The sequence below is a fragment of the Tachyglossus aculeatus genome, chromosome 16 (genome assembly GCF_015852505.1).
Source record: "Tachyglossus aculeatus isolate mTacAcu1 chromosome 16, mTacAcu1.pri, whole genome shotgun sequence".
NCBI classification, from domain to species: domain Eukaryota; kingdom Metazoa; phylum Chordata; class Mammalia; order Monotremata; family Tachyglossidae; genus Tachyglossus; species Tachyglossus aculeatus.
Genome location: NC_052081.1, coordinates 10,423,371 through 10,441,156, shown reverse-complemented (window position 1 = coordinate 10,441,156; position 17,786 = coordinate 10,423,371). Strand labels below are relative to the sequence as shown.

The 17,786-nt window shown below is 47.0% G+C and overlaps 1 protein-coding gene across 1 annotated transcript; it reads right to left on the bottom strand.

Moving 5' to 3' along the window:
• Positions 1 to 310: 310 nt before the first annotated feature.
• LOC119938679 lies at positions 311 to 16,496 on the bottom strand. The gene is made up of 4 exons (XM_038758594.1): positions 16,449 to 16,496; positions 10,128 to 10,390; positions 9,791 to 9,874; positions 311 to 633 (listed from the first exon to the last, which is right to left on the bottom strand). The coding sequence occupies exons 1-4, from the start codon at positions 16,494 to 16,496 to the stop codon at positions 372 to 374; spliced, it is 657 nt and encodes a 218-aa protein (XP_038614522.1). The 3' UTR covers positions 311 to 371.
• Positions 16,497 to 17,786: the final 1,290 nt, after the last annotated feature.

The window sequence follows — 17,786 nt, the reverse complement described above, 5'->3', positions numbered from 1 at the left end:
AGGCTGCGACTATTGGTTTTTCCTCTGCAGCGAGCAGGATGGATGGGCCATCCTAGGAGACCTGGCAGATGTGAAATCCATTCCAGATGTGAGATTCAGAAGTAAAGGGACGATCAGAGAGCTGTAAATTTCAAGAGTTTGGGGGTATTAATGTGTTGCCTGGAAACAAGGAACCAAATAGGGAACAGGGAGCCCCGGGAGAGAGGCGCTTACATATTTCAGCATCGTTACCAGAGGCAAAGGCTTCATTACCCAAGACCTGTGCGGCGGCTTCTATTCTCCCCAAGCAGTCGCTCATCAGTGCGCCCACACTCTCATTAGATGCAAGGGCTGCACTTCCGGAGGGCACGTGCACGCATGTGTGTAGGCACTCATTCTGCAGTGCATATTTTCACGGCAACGATTTCCTCCCGCAGGCCTGAAACAGATTTCTGTCGCGCTTCTAGATGAATCTGGCCATTGAGAGCCTCACACATCCAAGCCTCTTGCAGCTGCAGCTGTGCTGGGACACTGACTTCTCGCTTCCACGTGGGTGGGTGACCTGTGCCCTGTTGGGCCGTCCTGTATTGTTTCGTGCATCTGTCGGGGGCGTCCACGTCCTGTGCGGCATGGAGGCTCTGGGATTTGGGGGCACTGGGAGAGAGGAGAAGAGTCCCCATGCAAACAAACCGAAACCTCTGGAGAGAGGTCATCCCAGCTGTTGCCTTGGTACAGATGAGGGGCCAAGGTGAGCCCCTGTGATCTGCTGCTGCAGCCAGCTCCCTCAATCCCAAATGGAAGACCACCCCCGCCACTCCTCGCTGTGGGCTGCTCATCTCCAGTGTGCAGTTTGACCAGGGAATCTCAGCAGGGCTGGAAACGGTGAATTTGACTCCCTAGACCGTAACTGATATTATTCCTATGTAATCCTAGATCTAGGTGGTGAGTTAAAAAGTATATTTAACCTCAGATAACGCCTTCTTTGTCAGTGCCTAAGTCCAGTCCTATAGGTACTGAGAGACAGAGAGTCACTCATGTAATAATAATAATAATAATAATAATAATAATAGTGGCATTTGTTAAGTGGCTCAGTGGAAAGAGCACGGGCTTTGGAGTCAGAGGTCAGGGGTTCAAATCCCGGCTCCGCCACTCGTCAGCTGTGTGACTTTGGGCAAGTCACTTAACTTCTCTGGGCCTCAGTTCCCTCATCTGTAAAATGGGGATTAAGCCTGTGAGCCCCACGTGGGACAACCTGATTACCTTGTATCTACCCCAGTGCTTAGAACAGTGCTTGGCACATAGTAAGCACTTAACAAATACCAACATTATTATTACAAAGTGCTGAGGTAGATACAAAGCTAATCAGGTTGGACAGAGTCCATGTCCCCACCTGGGGCTCACAGTCTTTAGCCCCATTTTATAGATGAGGGAACTGAGGCACAGAGAAGTGAAGTGACTTGCTCAAGGTCACAGAGCAGACAAGTGGCAGGCCTGGAATTAGAACCCAGGTCCTTCTGACTCCCATGCCTGGGCTGTAGCCACTAGGCCATGCTGCTTCTTGGGCCAGTGAGCAGAAGGACACTCACCCAGGGAGCAGAGAGACAGTCAAGCTTCCACTTTATTGGAAACTTGACATACTTCTTTCCTCTCTTTTTCTTGACACATTACTTTCCTCTCAAAAACAATAGCCACATGGGGGAGGGGGAGGGTTGAGGGGAGGGAACATCTTGCTGTTGGGCACATCTGCTCTGTTCCCTTTCTTCTTTTTTGCCGGCAAAGAGAAACTCGAGCTATCTCCTCCATCAGTCCCATGTCGTCCAAACACTCCAGTTGCTAAACCCACATCAGAAGTGCCTCATCCCTCCAAGGTTAAAGCCAACCAGGCAGAGGGTCTGCCCAAGGGTTAACACATTTTAAGGTACATTGGTACCTTTTCCTAGTGTGGTGAATTCAAGCAGCAGGAAGGAAAACCCTTGGGAGGGGCTGGAGAAGGGGTAGAATTAGCTACTTTCATGCCTGTGGAGGAAGGTGCTGATGGAAAATAATGAAAATAAATGATCATGATATTCATCATCATCATCATCAATCATATTTATTGAGCGCTTACTGTGTGCAGAGCACTGTACTAAGCGCTTGGGAAGTACAAAAGTGCTTACTATACATCAAGTACTGTACTAAACGCTGGGAGTAGATATAAGATAATCAGGTCAGACATGGTCTCTAGCCCAAATGGGGCTCCTGAACTGAGGGCAGGGGCAGGCGGTGGTGGAAAGCGGCGTCCTGTCCAGCGTGGCCCTCCCCTAGCTGTGCTCGCAAGTGGGTCCCCAGACACTTTCCCGCCTCCAGGAGGAGGGGGGAACTGAATAATAATAATAATAATAATGGCATTTGTTAAGCGCTTACTATGTGCAAAGCACTGTTCTAAGCGCTGGGGAGGTTACAAGGTGATCAGGCTGTCCCACAGAGGGCTCATAGTCTTAATCCCCATTTTACAGATGAGGTAACTGAGGCATAGAGAAGTTAAGTGACTTGCCCAAAGTCACACAGCTGACAATTGGAGGAGCCGGGGTTTGAACCCACGACCTCTGACTCCAAAGCCCAGGCTCTTTCCACTGAGCCACGCTGCGGGACCTAAGGGAGAAGGGCTGACTCAGATGTCTCTTTGGGCCCATCCCCTGCAGGAAACCCCCTCCTAGTTCTAGCACTGGCCAGAGTCCCCAGACCCACCACTGAGCATTCTGGCAGCTGCGTCCCCTAGGAATCGGGTCACCAGTGACCGCACCAGAAGATCCCAGGAGGCTCAAGCAGCTGCTCTGGGGAGATCCTACTTGAGCTCCAGTCTGCTTTCCTCATTAACCTTTCATGGCAGCAGGCTTGTAGATTAAACAGCCCTACTTCAGAACCTGGAGAACATTCTCCTCCCAGAAAATAATCTTAAAATTGTCCCTGGGGAGTTCAGACAGAGCCTCTAGGCGTGGGCAAAGGTTACAATCCAGTCACTCCCTTCAAGTTACCCCCGGCCCGGCTGCAGGGTCGCAGTAAAACACGGACATGGGAAGCGGGCTTCAAACCCCAGAGAAGCAGGTTGGCACTTGTGCAGAAGTTCTCTTGCTTGCCTGTCAGCACCTAGCACAGGACAGAAATGAGTCCCCTTTAGGGCAAAGCAGCTGGGCCCCAGGAAAACTCGCTTTCCAGTTCCTCCCAACATACCGGCAAAGACATCACCACTTTGGGCAGACCTGACAATGTCTCCTTCCTTGCTGCTTTCCTTGGTATTGGGCTTCAGGGCCCAGGCCTGCAGGGATTCCCCCAGGATCTTGGACCTGATGGGGAGGTGAGATGTACCGGGGAAAGTGCATTCAGTGAGAGGAAGGGAGAAACATTCAACTATTCTGTTGCAGACTGCCTAAGTCTTCAGCCTCACCTCATATTTTAGCAGCATGGCATGAAAAACATTTCCCTGTCCTATTTTCTAGCCCTAGTTCACCAGGGGCTCTTGGGAGAGCCCTGACAATGGGGTCGGAAGCTAGTCTAGACCCTCCAGGGTGAGAATAGACCACCCCCCGGAAAGGGTTCTGGGTACCCCACAATTCCTAGTGACACCACAATCACTGACACGGGACCCATGACTTCAGCTTGGGTTTCCCTGGAAGCTACTGCAGGGAACTAGGGCTAAATTCAGAGAGAGGCTTTGTAGGGTGGGAGGATCAGCCCAGCATGCCCAGGTACTCATGGCCTTCATCATCATCATCATCATCATCAATCATATTTATTGAGCACTTACTGTGTGCAGAGCACTGTACTAAGCGCTTGGGAAGTACAAGTTGGCAACATCTAGAGACAGTCCCTACCCAACAGTGGGCTCACAGTCTAAAAGGGGGAGACAGAGAACAAAACCAAACATACTAACAAAATAAAATAGAATAGATATGAACAAGTAAAATAAATAGAGTAACAAATATGTACAAACATATATACATATATACAGGTGCTGTGGGGAAGGGAAGGAGGTAAGATGGGGGGGCGGATGGAGAGGGGGACGAGGGGGAGAGGAAGGAAGGGGCTCAGTCTGGCCTTCAGAAAGAACAGAAGTTGGACAGCCCTGCTCAGGGAGAGTCGGGTATTAACCTTCTGGGTAGATTTAGTTGCCTTATGGGGCCTGTTGCCTTTTCTTTAAATATAATATTTGTTGAATGTTTACTGTGTGTCAAGAATTGTCCTTAACAGTAGGGTAGAAACAAATTAATCGGGCTGGATACAGTCCCTGTCCTAGATGGGACTCACAATCAAATAGGAGGGACCAGGTATCGAATCCCCATGATGCATTTGAGGAAACCGGGGCACAGAGAAGTTAAGTGACTTGCCCAAGGACAACTAGCAGGCAAGTGGTGAACCTGGCATTAGAATCCAAGTCTTCTTGCTCCCAGGCCCATGCTTTATCCACTAGGCCACACCACTTCTCCTTGGAGCCCAGTAATAGATTAATTGATTGATCGATTCATTCATTCATTCGAATGGGATTCAGGGGCAAGGGCCTGGTAAAGTGCTAACTCCCCCTCCCCTGAGGAAACTGGAGAAGTGGTCTGTGCCAGAGGCCAGTCCAAGATTCAAGAGGTGTTTAAACTGATTTGGGGGTCAGCAAAACCCCAGACTGTCCTCAGGCAGTAACTTTTCCTCTTGATTTTTAAAACCATGTGATTTCTCAGGAAAAATACGATCCATATGTTTCTGATTTCTTTACGCATCAAAATGTTTTCAAGGGAGCGTATGGCTTCCAAGAAACTCTGTGAGTCTCTTTTTTCCCCCCGTTAGGAACAGGAATTCAGGTTACAGCCAAAGCACTACCGAGACAAAACTCAGATGAGCTGGAGTGTAGCTTGAAATGTTGACTTCAGGAAGCCTAACTGGGTTCCAAGCTCGCTCCCTTGGCCTTGGAGTTAGGGCCAGGGTCCGGGACTGTGGGGATCAAGTAGATCCCTCATGCTGTTCCTAGCCATGGGGCCAGCTCACAGATATCCCCAAACCTCCCCGGCTTCTCCTCACTTCTTTGCAGTCCTAAGTGGGCTTCCATCTTGAAAGCAAGTTTCCATCTGGCACCCTTGGAGAAGGGATAGGAAATGTGTCCTTAACGGTGCAGCCAGTGGCTGCCTGACCCCTTTTTCTTTTGCTCATGAGGAAGTCCTGCCTTTGGAGGAAAATCACAAAGACTGCAATCAATCAATCAATCAATCGTATTTATTGAGCGCTTACTATGTGCAGAGCACTGTACTAAGCGCTTGGGAAGTACAAATTGGCATCACATAGAGACAGTCCCTACCCAACAGTGGGCTCACAGTCTAAAAGGGGGAGACAGAGAACAGAACCAAACATACCAACAAAATAAAATAAGTAGGATAGAAATGTACAAGTAAAATAAATAAATAAATAAATAAATAGAGTAATAAATATGTACAACCATATATACATATATACAGGTGCTGTGGGGAAGGGAAGGAGGTAAGACGGGGGGATGGAGAGGGGGACGAGGGGAGAGGAAAGAAGGGGCTCAGTCTGGGAAGGCCTCCTGGAGGAGGTGAGCTCTCAGCAGGGCCTTGAAGGGAGGAAGAGAGCTAGCTTGGCGGATGGGCAGAGGGAGGGCATTCCAGGCCCGGGGGATGACGTGGGCCGGGGGTCGATGGCGGGACAGGCGAGAGCGAGGTACAGTGAGGAGATTAGTGGTGGAGGAGCGGAGGGTGCGGGCTGGGCAGTAGAAGGACAGAAGGGAGGTGAGGTAGGAGGGGGCGAGGTGATGGAGAGCCTTGAAGCCCAGGGTGAGGAGTTTCTGCTTGATGCGCAGATTGATCGGTAGCCATTGGAGGTTTTTGAGGAGGGGAGTAATATGTCCAGAGCGTTTCTGGACAAAGATAATCCGGGCAGCAGCATGAAGTATGGATTGAAGTGGAGAGAGACACGAGGATGGGAGATCAGAGAGAAGGCTAGTGCAGTAGTCCAGACGGGATAGGATGAGAGCTTGAATGAGCAGGGTAGCAGTTTGGATGGAGAGGAAAGGGCGGATCTTGGCAATGTTGCGGAGCTGAGACCGGCAGGTTTTGGTGACGGCTTGGATGTGAGGGGTGAATGAGAGAGCGGAGTCGAGGATGACACCAAGGTTGCGGGCTTGTGAGACGGGAAGGATGGTAGTGCCATCAACAGAGATGGGAAAGTCAGGGAGAGGACAAGGTTTGGGAGGGAAGACAAGGAGCTCAGTCTTCGACATGTTGAGCTTTAGGTGGCGGGCGGACATCCAGATGGAGATGTCCTGAAGGCAGGAGGAGATGCTAGCCTGGAGGGAGGGGGAGAGAGCAGGGGCAGAGATGTAGATCTGGGTGTCATCAGCGTAGAGATGATAGTTGAAGCCGTGGGAGCGAATGAGGTCACCAAGGGAGTGAGTGTAGTGACTGCAGGGGCCACTGGGGAAGGCATCTTATTTCTAGGCCACATTTCTAGACTGTGAGCCCGTTGTTGGGTAGGGATGGTCGCTATTTGTTGCCAAATTGTACTTTCCAAGAGCTTAGTACTTAGTACTGTGCTCTGCACCCAGTAAGCACTCAATAAATATGATTGAATGGATGAATGAATTTGCCTCAAACTCGTTTTCCCCTCGGACCCTTACCAGGTCTCTCTGCTCCTGTGATTCTAATCCCACAGATCTGTTTGTGCCAAACAAACCAAATTCTGGTTTGTTTTTTTTCCAAGCTTCCCGGGTCCTGAGAGTTTCACTTGAAACCGCACAAATATCTGTGAAAGAAAGCTTTTTTTTTTTTTTAACATAACAAGAACCTCCACTTTAGAATCAGAGTGGCCTAGTAGACTGGGAGTCAGGAGACCCAGGATCTGACCCCAGCTCTGCCAGTTGCCTACTGTATGATCTTGAACATATCACTTTACATTCCTGTCCTCAGCTTACCATCTATAAAATGGGGATAGAATACCTGTTTTCCTTCCCTCTTAGACTGTGATCCCCATGTGGAACTGCCACTGTGTCCAATCTGATAATCTTGTATCTTTTACAGTGCCTGGCAAAGAATAAGCACTCAATAAATTCCATTGTTATTATTGGCTACTCCCAGTCTGGACCCATTTGGAGAATGAATGACACCTTTATCTGAACTCCAAATGTGTAAACTTACCACCTGGTTCCTTTTATATTTCTTTAGAGCTTTACTGGGAAGTTCTCTCTCCTGTCCCCAAACCTCTGCCCCTGACAACCCCACTCCTGCTACTTTGGGAGTCACTCCTGTGGAGCAAAATTGCTAACGGGTGACAACTCTGTCCTAAAGAACCAGGCCCCAGCTGGGAACTTGCGGCTCCTGGTGCTCCCTCCCTCGTCCTCAGCCCACTCCACCAAGCCCATGCTTATTCAGTGCTAAATAAAGAGCAAGTTGTGAATGGCTGGTCATACTCACGTTTCACTTCTCAGCCAGCTCACAGTGCTGCTTTCTTACGTGGAAAGCTGGCAGTTTATATTATTTCCCTGGGGTCTCTTCTCTCTTCCTGTGCTTTTCACTTTCAGAGTCGGAGGGCTTTGGAATTGGCCCAGAGAGGGCCTCTCACTCCTGCTCACCCCTTACTCTCCAGGCCCCTTCCCCACAGAACAGTTTTTCCAGAGAAGATTTTAAGGAAGGGGTGGGGGAATATAGGGAATGTCCTCTTCTGGAGGAAGGGCCACCAGACAGAAAGTGGGCCCACCTGGGGAGCCCTGGGTAACTTGGCTTTTGAGCTGAATGTACGTATATGGCTCTGTCATGTAAGTTAGCGGCTACCTGGGTAAAATGAATACCTTAAAATGTGAATTAAAGTCTCCTCTGACCTCTCCCCTCCCTCCCGGCATCCTGTCTAGAGCTTGGCTCTGGATTTAGAGCAGGGTCTCTGGTCTCCAGGCATTCTCGAGAAATTACTGCACATCGTATCCCAAGCCTTACAAATGTATGGACATCCATTGGGATTACCACCCCCACCTATGCCCTTCCAATCCCGCCTTCCTTCTGCTGACACTCAGATAGGCCAAACACTCGAGGAACAATCTAGCTACTTCTGACAAGCTAGATGGGCTCCAGAGAACAACCTGTATATATGTATATATTTGTACGTATTTATTACTCTATTTATTTATTTATTTTAATTTTATTTTAAGCCATATTTTATTTACTTCTCTTTTGGGAACAACCTGTATATATGTATATATTTGTACGTATTTATTACTCTATTTATTTATTTATTTTACTTGTACATATCCTATTTATTTTATTTTGTTAATACGTTTTGTTTTGTTCTCTGTCTCCCCCTTCTAGACTGTGAGCCCACTGTTGGGTAGGGACCGTCTCTATATGTTGCCAACTTGTACTTCCCAAGCGCTTAGTACAGTGCTCTGCACACAGTAAGCGCTCAATAAATACGATTGATTGATTGATGATTGATTGAAGGGGCATTTGTGGCAGCTCTTTAGTGTCCGGGAGAAACAGACACCAAATGGGGTGCAGCAGCAGCCAAAGCCAGGATGCTCATCTGCTGCCCACTTTTCAACTCACTTTTCTCTACGAGATGAGCGGTCTGGGAATTACGTACATTTATTCACTATAATTCATCTTAAATGAATTCAATTCAATTTGATGTTAACATTCAGAGCCTAACTACAACAATGTTTGCGTGGACAGGACTGAGTTAAGTCTCTTTAACACAACTATGAGCTTCTTTTAGCTACAGTAGTAGCAGTAATAAGCAAGAATAATAATTGTGGTATTAGTTAAGTACTTACTATATAAGATGATGATGATAGTATTTAAGAGCTTACTGTGTGTTAAGCACTGTTCCAAGCACTAGGTGCTTAGTACACTGCCTGGCACATAGTAAGCACTTAATATCATAAGAAATGATAATAATGATAATAATAATAATAATAACAATAACAATTATAATACTACTGTGGATGGGGAACATGTCTTTCGAACTCTACCAAGGACTTAGTACAGTGCTGTGCACACATTAAGTGTTTAGATATGATTGATTTGTTTAATTAGGTATGAAGCCCTGGGATAGATAAAAGACAATCAGGTTGGACACAGTCCCTGTCCTACATGGGGCTCAGAGTTTAAGTGGGAGGCAGAACAGGCATCGAATCCCCATTTAATGGTTGAGAACACTGAGGCACAAAGAAGTTAAGTGACTTGTTCAAAGTCACACAGTAGGCAGATGGCGGAGCTGGGATTAAAACCCAGGTCATCTGATTTGCAGGCCTGGGCTCCTTCCCACTCAGCTACTCTGATCTTTTTTGGATCGTCTGGCTACCTCGGGTCATTCTTGAACTCTGCTCGTTCAAGTATGGCAGAAGGTTGCTACCATTCACTATAGCTCTCGGAAAGAACAACTAGAGCTCGATATTCAGGACCCGGGAGCCTGCAGAGATTGGAGTTGGTTAAGGGTGACACTTTCCCCAAGACCACCTTCCTCTCTCCAGTACTGTACGGAACTGGCAAGAGGAGAAAGGCTTATGCCAAGAGGCGGGCTGAGTGACAGAGAATGAGAGATGTTATTAGGGTTGAGGGAGTGATCTTCCCAACTAATACAGGCACTGCAGGCACAAAGAGCATCCGAGGGTGGAAATCAGAGCTGGGGGCTGCGCACTAACTAGTCAGAAGACAGCTTCATTGGTCTTTGCAAGGGCAGAAGCTGGCCCACTGGCCTCCGGCTCTGTGATCCAATGTTGCCTACTTTACCTGACTCTTCTTATAGAAAGAAAATCAAAGTCACAAAGCACTAAAGCCACCTAAAGTACCTTAAAGCCTTCTCTAGAGTTTCCACGTCACTCCTTTCTGGTGGCCAGACAGGCCCCAAATGGTAGGACCTCAGATTGAGCGGTCTTCATGGGCAATAACAGCATCAGAACGTGTTCTCAGTCATGGGGCAGGAAAAGTAGACCCTGGACCCTAAAAAAAAAAAAGCCCATAAAGTTATGGTCAGAAAACCACATTTGCTTCCCAATAAAAATCTGTCCACCTCACCATATGATTAATGCCCGCCAAACAACGAGGCTACCAGACGAAAGCCGAAATACAGTAGTTGTGGCAGACGCAAATGAAATTGAAACTTAGTTATGATGGAGCTGCTCTCACCGGAGGGAGACAACATAAAGAGGCTTCCTTGCAGTTTGGCCCTTGCTGTTTCCCAGGTTCCTTTTACCACTTCTGAATTCTCCCTTCCTGGCCTTTTTTTTCAATCTCCCCAATTTCAGCCCCTGGGAACATTCTGGTAGGTTAGTCCAGGCTGCCGGGTGGGCGGCTCTGGCAAAGCTGTACTCATTAGGGCCAAATGGGGGTTTTGCTTTAGCTCGAGGCAGCAGGAAGACTCTTGTTTCAGTCTGCTTCTCTCTCCCTTCCTTCCAGAAAGAATTCAAGAGTCTGGATTTCCTCACTAGAATCATACATCTGTCATTTCCTCCTCCCCTTATTCAGCTTCACGATGTGGTGTTCTGGAAAAGCCACGAGGCAGGTGTGCTTAGTGCTCTGATTAAAACTTGGAAAGCATTTCAGGACAGATTCAATGCTCTTGGCCGGTGCCTACTGTTTAGTGAATTTTAATTTCCTCAAGAGGAAAACAGCTCACACACACAAAATCTATTTATTATGAAGCAAATATGTTAACTTTCACAATGCAGCGGGCATCCCTTCTTAGCTAGCTGGCTCTAAATAGACCTGTTTTCTCTCCTGGTCCCCATCTCTCCTCTCTCTCAGGAGCCAAGGTGGGAAACAGTAGAAGAAGGGAACCTAAAATGGCTGGTTCAGCTTTTTCAGCTTCTCTCTCCACTACCCTGTAGTCATTTGCCTAAATAAGACATCCTAAGGGCAAGATACATCCCAGATGCAGCATTACACTCTGAGAAGTGTAAAAGAAGAGAAGTCAAAGTAGAGCTTTAGAATGCTGCCCAACAAGCCCCAGGCCCCAAGGAACTAATCAAATCACAGGACATCAAAACACAACCACCAAAATTCCCATTCAAACTCTACAGGCTAAGGAACCCACCTCAACACAACTTAGTAAATGCTAAGAATTGCAGAGTTGTCACCCAATTACAACAGAGTAGACTATAACAAAGAATGAAAGGGAATTAATCAGTGGTATTTATTGAGTGCTTACTGTTTGGAGAGCACTGCATTAAGTGCTTGGGAGAGTATAATACAATAGAGCCGCTAGAAATGCTCCCTGTCCACAACAAATTCACAGCTATGAGAGGGAGACTGACATGAATATAAACAAATAAAGGGAAGAACTGAACTACATAACTCTCTCCACCCTATTGTACTCTGCATTCCTACTCAGCACAAAGCACACTGGTCAAAATGGTTAGGTTCTCCTTAGAACATACCCTTCTAGAGGGCAGAACACAAATCCTCTATGTTATTCCATTGTGGGGAGGGAACTCAACATTCATGGTAATGGCTTATAAAGTGCACACTTTATAAGCCAAGCTAGAAAGGCCTTGACTGCAGTTTTTTTTATAATAAGGAAATGACATTCCGTCAGATAAAGTCCTGCTATGAAATAAAAACCATAAAAACAACTCATATGCCTCAAATTCACTATCATCTTTGGCCTTCAAGAAAGAGAAGGGGAGAGAAAGATTCAAATCAGACCTTGGAGACTAAGTATTGTTATTACGTGATGTGAATACTGCCAAACCCAGCTCTAAAGATGTTCCAATGACCTCATTTTCATATGCAGTGGAAAAGAACAAAGTCATTTTGGTTCATCTCGAAGTTTGATTTTTTCAAGGGAGTATGGCAGCCCTATCTGGGCTAGATTTTAATGACCTTCTGATGCCCACACAGTGCCTCACTTCAGAGACAAATTTCGGCCAGGAGTTAGGGCACTACTGGGCTGGAAATGAGCTTCAATTAATGAATAATTGGCTCTGGCCTTTTCTCAGGGTGCTGACATGCATGAACCATGGTGCCCTGCATGTGTGGTTGTCCCTGGGTTGCTGGGACTATAAGTCCCAGAACTCCAAAGCACCAAGCTAAGTGGAACAGGGCACTATGCTGGGCTTTGACAAAATTAAATCTATAATGGCCAGGTCCCTGCTAAAGTCATAAGCACTCATTCATTCATTCATTCAATCATTTATTGAGCGCTTACTGTGTGCAGAGCACTGTACTAAGTGCTTGGGAAGTACAAGTTGGCAACATATAGAGACGGTCCCTACCCAACAGCGGGTTCACAGTCTAGAAGGAGGAGACAGACAAAAAAACAAAACATACTAACAAGATAAAATAAATAGAATAAATATGTACAAATAAAATAGAGTAATAAATACGTACAAACATATATACATATAGGGGAGGGGAAGGTAAGGCGGAAGTAACAAAAGACAGTCTTTACAGGTGGATGATGATGATGCTGGAGTCTTCTGTCAGGGACGATGGCTGCCTGTGTGGCAAACCTGTGTGGCGGAATTGATCACAGTGCTAGCGGCTTGTGTAGCACCACTTAGGCTGTTGTCCCTGCCCATCATTTTCCCACTGGACCATGGGTGTCTAACAGGTGGGCAGGGCTTTTGGAATGGCACCACTTTTCTCAGCCACACCCATAGACAGTGACTACCGCCAGCTATGTCATCCTCAAAAACAACGGACGGCACATAATGCATGTGAAAGTCTTCTCTAGATATACACACACTCTCTCTCTCTCTCTCTCTCTGTCAAGAGATCGGCCAAACCATAGGAACCGGTAACGTCTGTTCTAGCAGTTTTGTTCCCTTTGTTTTTGGGGATGAAGTCTCCCCCTTTCTTTAGTTCCATCTGTGGGCCACGGGCCTGTGCGCCCTCTGACTCTGCATGATTCATTCACATTTTCTGAACTGAACCTGGGGCCTCACTTGCTTTGACATGTATTGAACTGGGATACCAGCCAAGCATCTCCCCCTTGCCGTACACCCGTAGATTAAATTCCCACTCGATACAGCTCTGGAGAGTGTCTTCCTAACCTGCCTGAATATAAATCAAGCAGCGGGGGGGGGGTTGGAAATATGACATACATTAACTCCGCCAGCTTCTGCTTGAGGAGGCAAAGGGGTGGAAGGGATTCTAAACTAACCAGTGCTTGGAGGAAAGGCAGCCAAAATTGAGTGTTCCTGGAGTCCAGCCCCGGCCGTTCAGACCAGGACCTGCCAGGGAAGCCCCCGTTGGGGGCATCATTCACTTTCAAATGGTCCAGAGCAGGAGAAACCACTGGTATCTGTCAAGCTCATTATTCAAACTGCTCGCTGTGAGTACAGAGCACAGAGGTTGGTGGAAATTTGATCGTGGCTGCTTTGCCAAGTGGTGTCCATTTGTTCCTTGGTGCAGTCTACATGTTCTAGTTTGCTACCCATTTTCTCTGTTCCAGAGGCTGGAGGAAATGGGAGGAAGGGTTTTGCTGGCCCACCTGGAAGACACATTTTCAAAGGCCTCTTCATCCCTCAAGGCTTAGACAACCTGTCTGACCCCAAGGGTTACTGCTTCTCTTTCCCCTTTCCTAGTTTAGCATGTCATGCTTCTGTGAGCCTGTGCGATCCTCAAGCTCGTGGATTCCCAAGTTTCAGTCTTTCCTTCGAGTGCCCGGCAGACTTGAGAAGAGACCCCCATTGCTCACCCCTCCCAAGGAGTCCTCAGATAAGCTTCTTTGATGGTGACATCACTGGTGAGTATTTATGTGCTAAATACTTCTAGACTGTGAGCCCACTGTTGGGTAGGGACCATCTATATGTTGCCAACTTGTACTTCCCAAGCACTTTTAGTACAGAGTTCTGCACACAGTAAGCGCTCAATAAATACGACTGAATGAGTGAATGAATGCTAAGTGAAATATTGCTCAATGTCAATAAAAAACAATCTTCCACAGGCTTGCAAGGCCCAGGAGAAAACCTAAAGTCCATTATGAAGTCCAAAACTTGAGTAAATTAGCTTAGCTAGCTATGATACTTACACTAAGGCTTTCAAGTGTCACCATCACTGAATTATTTCCTGAGAACCTAAAACATAAAGGGCACTGTATTAGCTACTGGGAAACCAATGGTAGCACTTCCTGGCTTCAAGGAGCTAACACTCTATGTCCTTTTGTTCTGTTTCTAGAAGGGAAATCTTTTCTGGCACCATACAACCTGTTGTAAATAAGGAATTTTAAACTTCCTTTGTGTACTGGAGAGAAGATAAATTGCTTGAGTAGAAAATATACTGGAAAATAGTCCTTACATATGTCCTGTTACTTCACATTTTTGGGGTATGTCCGATTCAAGACTCGCTCTCTCTCCCTCTCTTTCTCTCTCTCCGCCTCATAGCTTCCAAGCTAGCTGGTAGAACAATTAGCTTCTTCCAGGGCAGGAAAGAGCCGCAAAACAAACCTTTCCTGAGATTTCCTGCCACCAAAGCCACACTCATATGAGAACATTTTTCATCAGATGAAACTAAAACTCAAAGGTGACATCAGCTGAAAGATTTTCTCGAGTGCAAGTTATTTCCATTGAAAGCTGCGGGTCTGTGACTTCTAATGGAAAGAAAAGTTTGCTGCATGGCTGAATTACTACCAAGCCACTGGAGAATTTGTGTTTTTAATTTTATTTTTTGGACAAACATAATGCTCCAGCAACCAAGATGCAGGGAATGGAAAGTCTAGTCTTGCCTCAGGGCTGGCCTTTTAAGACCCTGGAAGATCCTTTTTCAACCTTCAGTGAAAGTAACAGAGAAGCAGCGTGGCTCAGTGGAACGAGCCCGGGCTTTGGAGTCGGAGCTCATAGGTTCAAATTCTGGCTCCGCCAACTGTCAGCTGTGTGACTTTGGGCAAGTCACTTCACTTCTCTGTGCCTCAGTTACCTCATCTGTAAAATGGGGATTAAGATTGTGAGCCCCTCATGGGACAACATGATCACCTTGTATCCTCCCCGGTGCTTAGAACAGTGCTTTGCACAGAGTAAGCACTTAACAAATACCAAAATTATTATTTTAAAATTGTTCTTTTTCATTTATCTTCCCCCTTCCCTCTCATTCTTTTCTTGTACTATGAAAAGAAATCAATCAGCCCCACCAATTTTTGGGGGCCCTAAACCCCAAATATTCTTGGATAACACAATCACATTTCCAATTCACAGTAAGAGCCTAGTGCTGAGGGCTATATACTGGATGCTCAATTAATTGGTATTAAGGTTTATCTTCTATATGCCAGGATTTGAGGAAGTGAAATGAAAAAGTTTCTTCTCCCCAGCTTATAACCTCCCAACCACCCCCTCCTACTTTTGTGCCATTTGGCATTTATGCACTCACAAAACATCCCATAGGATTTATCTATTGATTCACATCTCTAAATTTAATCACATAACAACATACCCATTGGGCCATTCTCTTTTTCCTGCTTATTTTGTGCCATCCTCTTGAAAGCTCCTTGAGGGTAGGGATCTTGCATTTTAACTCTGTTGTACTCTCCTAGGCATCTAAAACAGTGCTCTCCATACAAGAGTTGTTCAATATACTGGCTGATAAATCTATGCTACAGCTCCCCCTCCACTGGTGTGCTGGGGTCCATGGGACAGGACCTACCTCTCCCTCCCGTCACTGGTGTGGGTGTCAATCCGTCAGTCATATTTACTGAGCACTTACTGTGTGCAGAGCACTGTGCTAAGTGCTTGAGAGAGTACAGCATAACAATAGACATATTCCCTGCCCACAATGAGCTTACAGTTTAGAGGAGGGAATGGAGGGGGAGAGGGAAGGTCTTTACTCCCAACTTCTAGAATGTGAGGGGGAAAGTTGCGTCTGTCAGCCCTGCTTGGAGTGGCAAGGGGCGTGAGGATTGTTTCCTACAGCACTAACGACCTGCTGCTTTTACTGCTGAATTGATGTTTTTAGTTGATGGACCCCATGATTCCTTTCCCTGTGTTTGCCATCAGGTTCCCCCTTTTTAAGATAAGGAGCTTGCTGTGGGCCAGGGACCCCGTGTAATGATCCATGCAACCGTGTGAAGAGTAGCAGAGAAGTAGGGCAACGCTGATGGACATTTTCACTGTGACATGACAATAATAATAATAACCATGGCATTTGTTAAGCGACAAGAGCTCGGGCCAAGGTGGAGATGGAGAGGAAGGGGTGGGTCCTGGAAATCTTGTGGAGGAAGAACAGACCTGATTTAGTTAGTTGACTGAGAGTCCCTTCACTGAAGGACAGTGAAGAGTCAAAAAAGACATCAAAGTTGTGGGCTTCTGGGACATGGAGGAAAGTGATAAAGCAGGAGGGAGAGAGGAAATGTTTTAAAGACTCAGTATAGTCGCACACAGTGAAATAGGTTAGGGGAAAACTGCAAAAGACATAATTTGGCCCACTGCAGCGAAGAAAGGAATGACTCTTTGAGCAGAAGTTGGGGGAGATGGGGAGACAAAGAAGAAGTAACCAACACCAGGTGCAGCAACATACCAGCCCAAAGGACAGTCTTTGTACGCACATGGTGTGGTTGTGATCCATGGCGTAGAGGATGGAGCACGGGCCTGGGATTCAGAAGTTCATGGATTCTAATTCCGGCTCTGCCACTTGTCTGCCGTGTGACCTTGGGCAAGTCACTTCAGTTACCTCATCTGTAAAATGAGGCTTGAGACTGTGAGCCTCACATGGGACAGGGACTGTGTCCAACTCGACTTGTTTGTTTTTACCCCAGTCCTTAGCAGGGTACCTGGCAAATAGTAAGTGCTTAACAAATACCATTACTGTTATTATTATTATATTTTTCCATCCGTGAAAAATCCCCATTTTACAGAGATGCGGTAACTGAGGCACAGAGAAGTTAAGTGACTTGCCCAAAGTCACCAAGATGACAAGTGGCGGAGCCGGGATTAGAACCCATGACCTCTGACTCCCAAGCCCGTGCTCTTTCCACTGAGCCACGCTGCTTCACCTGATGAAGATCAAGATGGGTTTCCAATAAATAGGCAATTTCACATTAAGCAAAAATAACAGAGTGCTCGTGACACAGTCATGAAGATACTCCTGTGGGCTGTAATCCAAGACTTCACTACAATGATTTCTCTGAAAGCAGGGGTGTTCAGAAATTTGGTAAGAGGTGCAGAGTGTAGTCATGGTTTCACGTCTTCTCTCCAGCCACATGCTCACCCATGGGGTAAAGTTCATCATCAGTGCCACCAGGACTGTCTCTATATGTTGCCAACTTGTGCTTCCCAAGCACGTAGTACAGTGCTCTGCACACAGTAAGCACTCAATAAATATGATTGATTCATCCCCAGAGAATTTGGGGCAGGGTGGACAGCTGTAGCTAGCCCTTCTGCCCCTTGGAGTCAGAAAGGAACCGGCGATGGAGCCACGACGGCAGCTCCACCTCTTGTCCCCTGCTAGTAGGAGGAGGCTGCTACCTCCCCATTTCTGGCCCTCGTGATGAACTGGGGACTGGAGACATTCAGAGGCTGATTGGGAGTGGTTCCTCTTGCCCCTGCTCCAAAACTCTTGAGAAGCAGCCAACCACCCTTCTCAGCGTGCCCCTCTCCAGATTCACCCAGGCAGTCTGGGTGACTCGCTGGGGATGGGACGGAGCCAGACCTCCGGAACCACTGCAGCAGTGGGAAGTATCCCCCAGGACCATCCAAGTGCTGCCGCAGTCAGCTCATGATTTCCAGCTGTGGCCAGATCTGTCTGGAAAGCAACTAGGTAGCATCTGTGGGGCCGCATACAGGAAACCCCAGCAGCCCCAGAGCTCAACCCCCATCCTGGTTTTAGTGACTCCTCCCAGGCTGCCTTGGCCCTTCA

Bases quoted from the DNA above. Each gene is read 5' to 3' on its own strand.
- LOC119938679 (XM_038758594.1), bottom strand. From the start codon at position 16,496: ATGGATCACAACCACACCATGTGCGTACAAAGACTGTCCTTTGGGCTG. The intron at 9,875-10,127 runs GTGAGAGCAGCT...TTGCCCATGAAG, and splicing joins CTTTATGTTGTCTCCCTCCG to ACCGCTCAATCTGAGGTCCT. The intron at 634-9,790 runs GTACTTTAGGTG...CCTCTCTCCCAG, and splicing joins ACTCTAGAGAAGGCTTTAAG to TGCCCCCAAATCCCAGAGCC.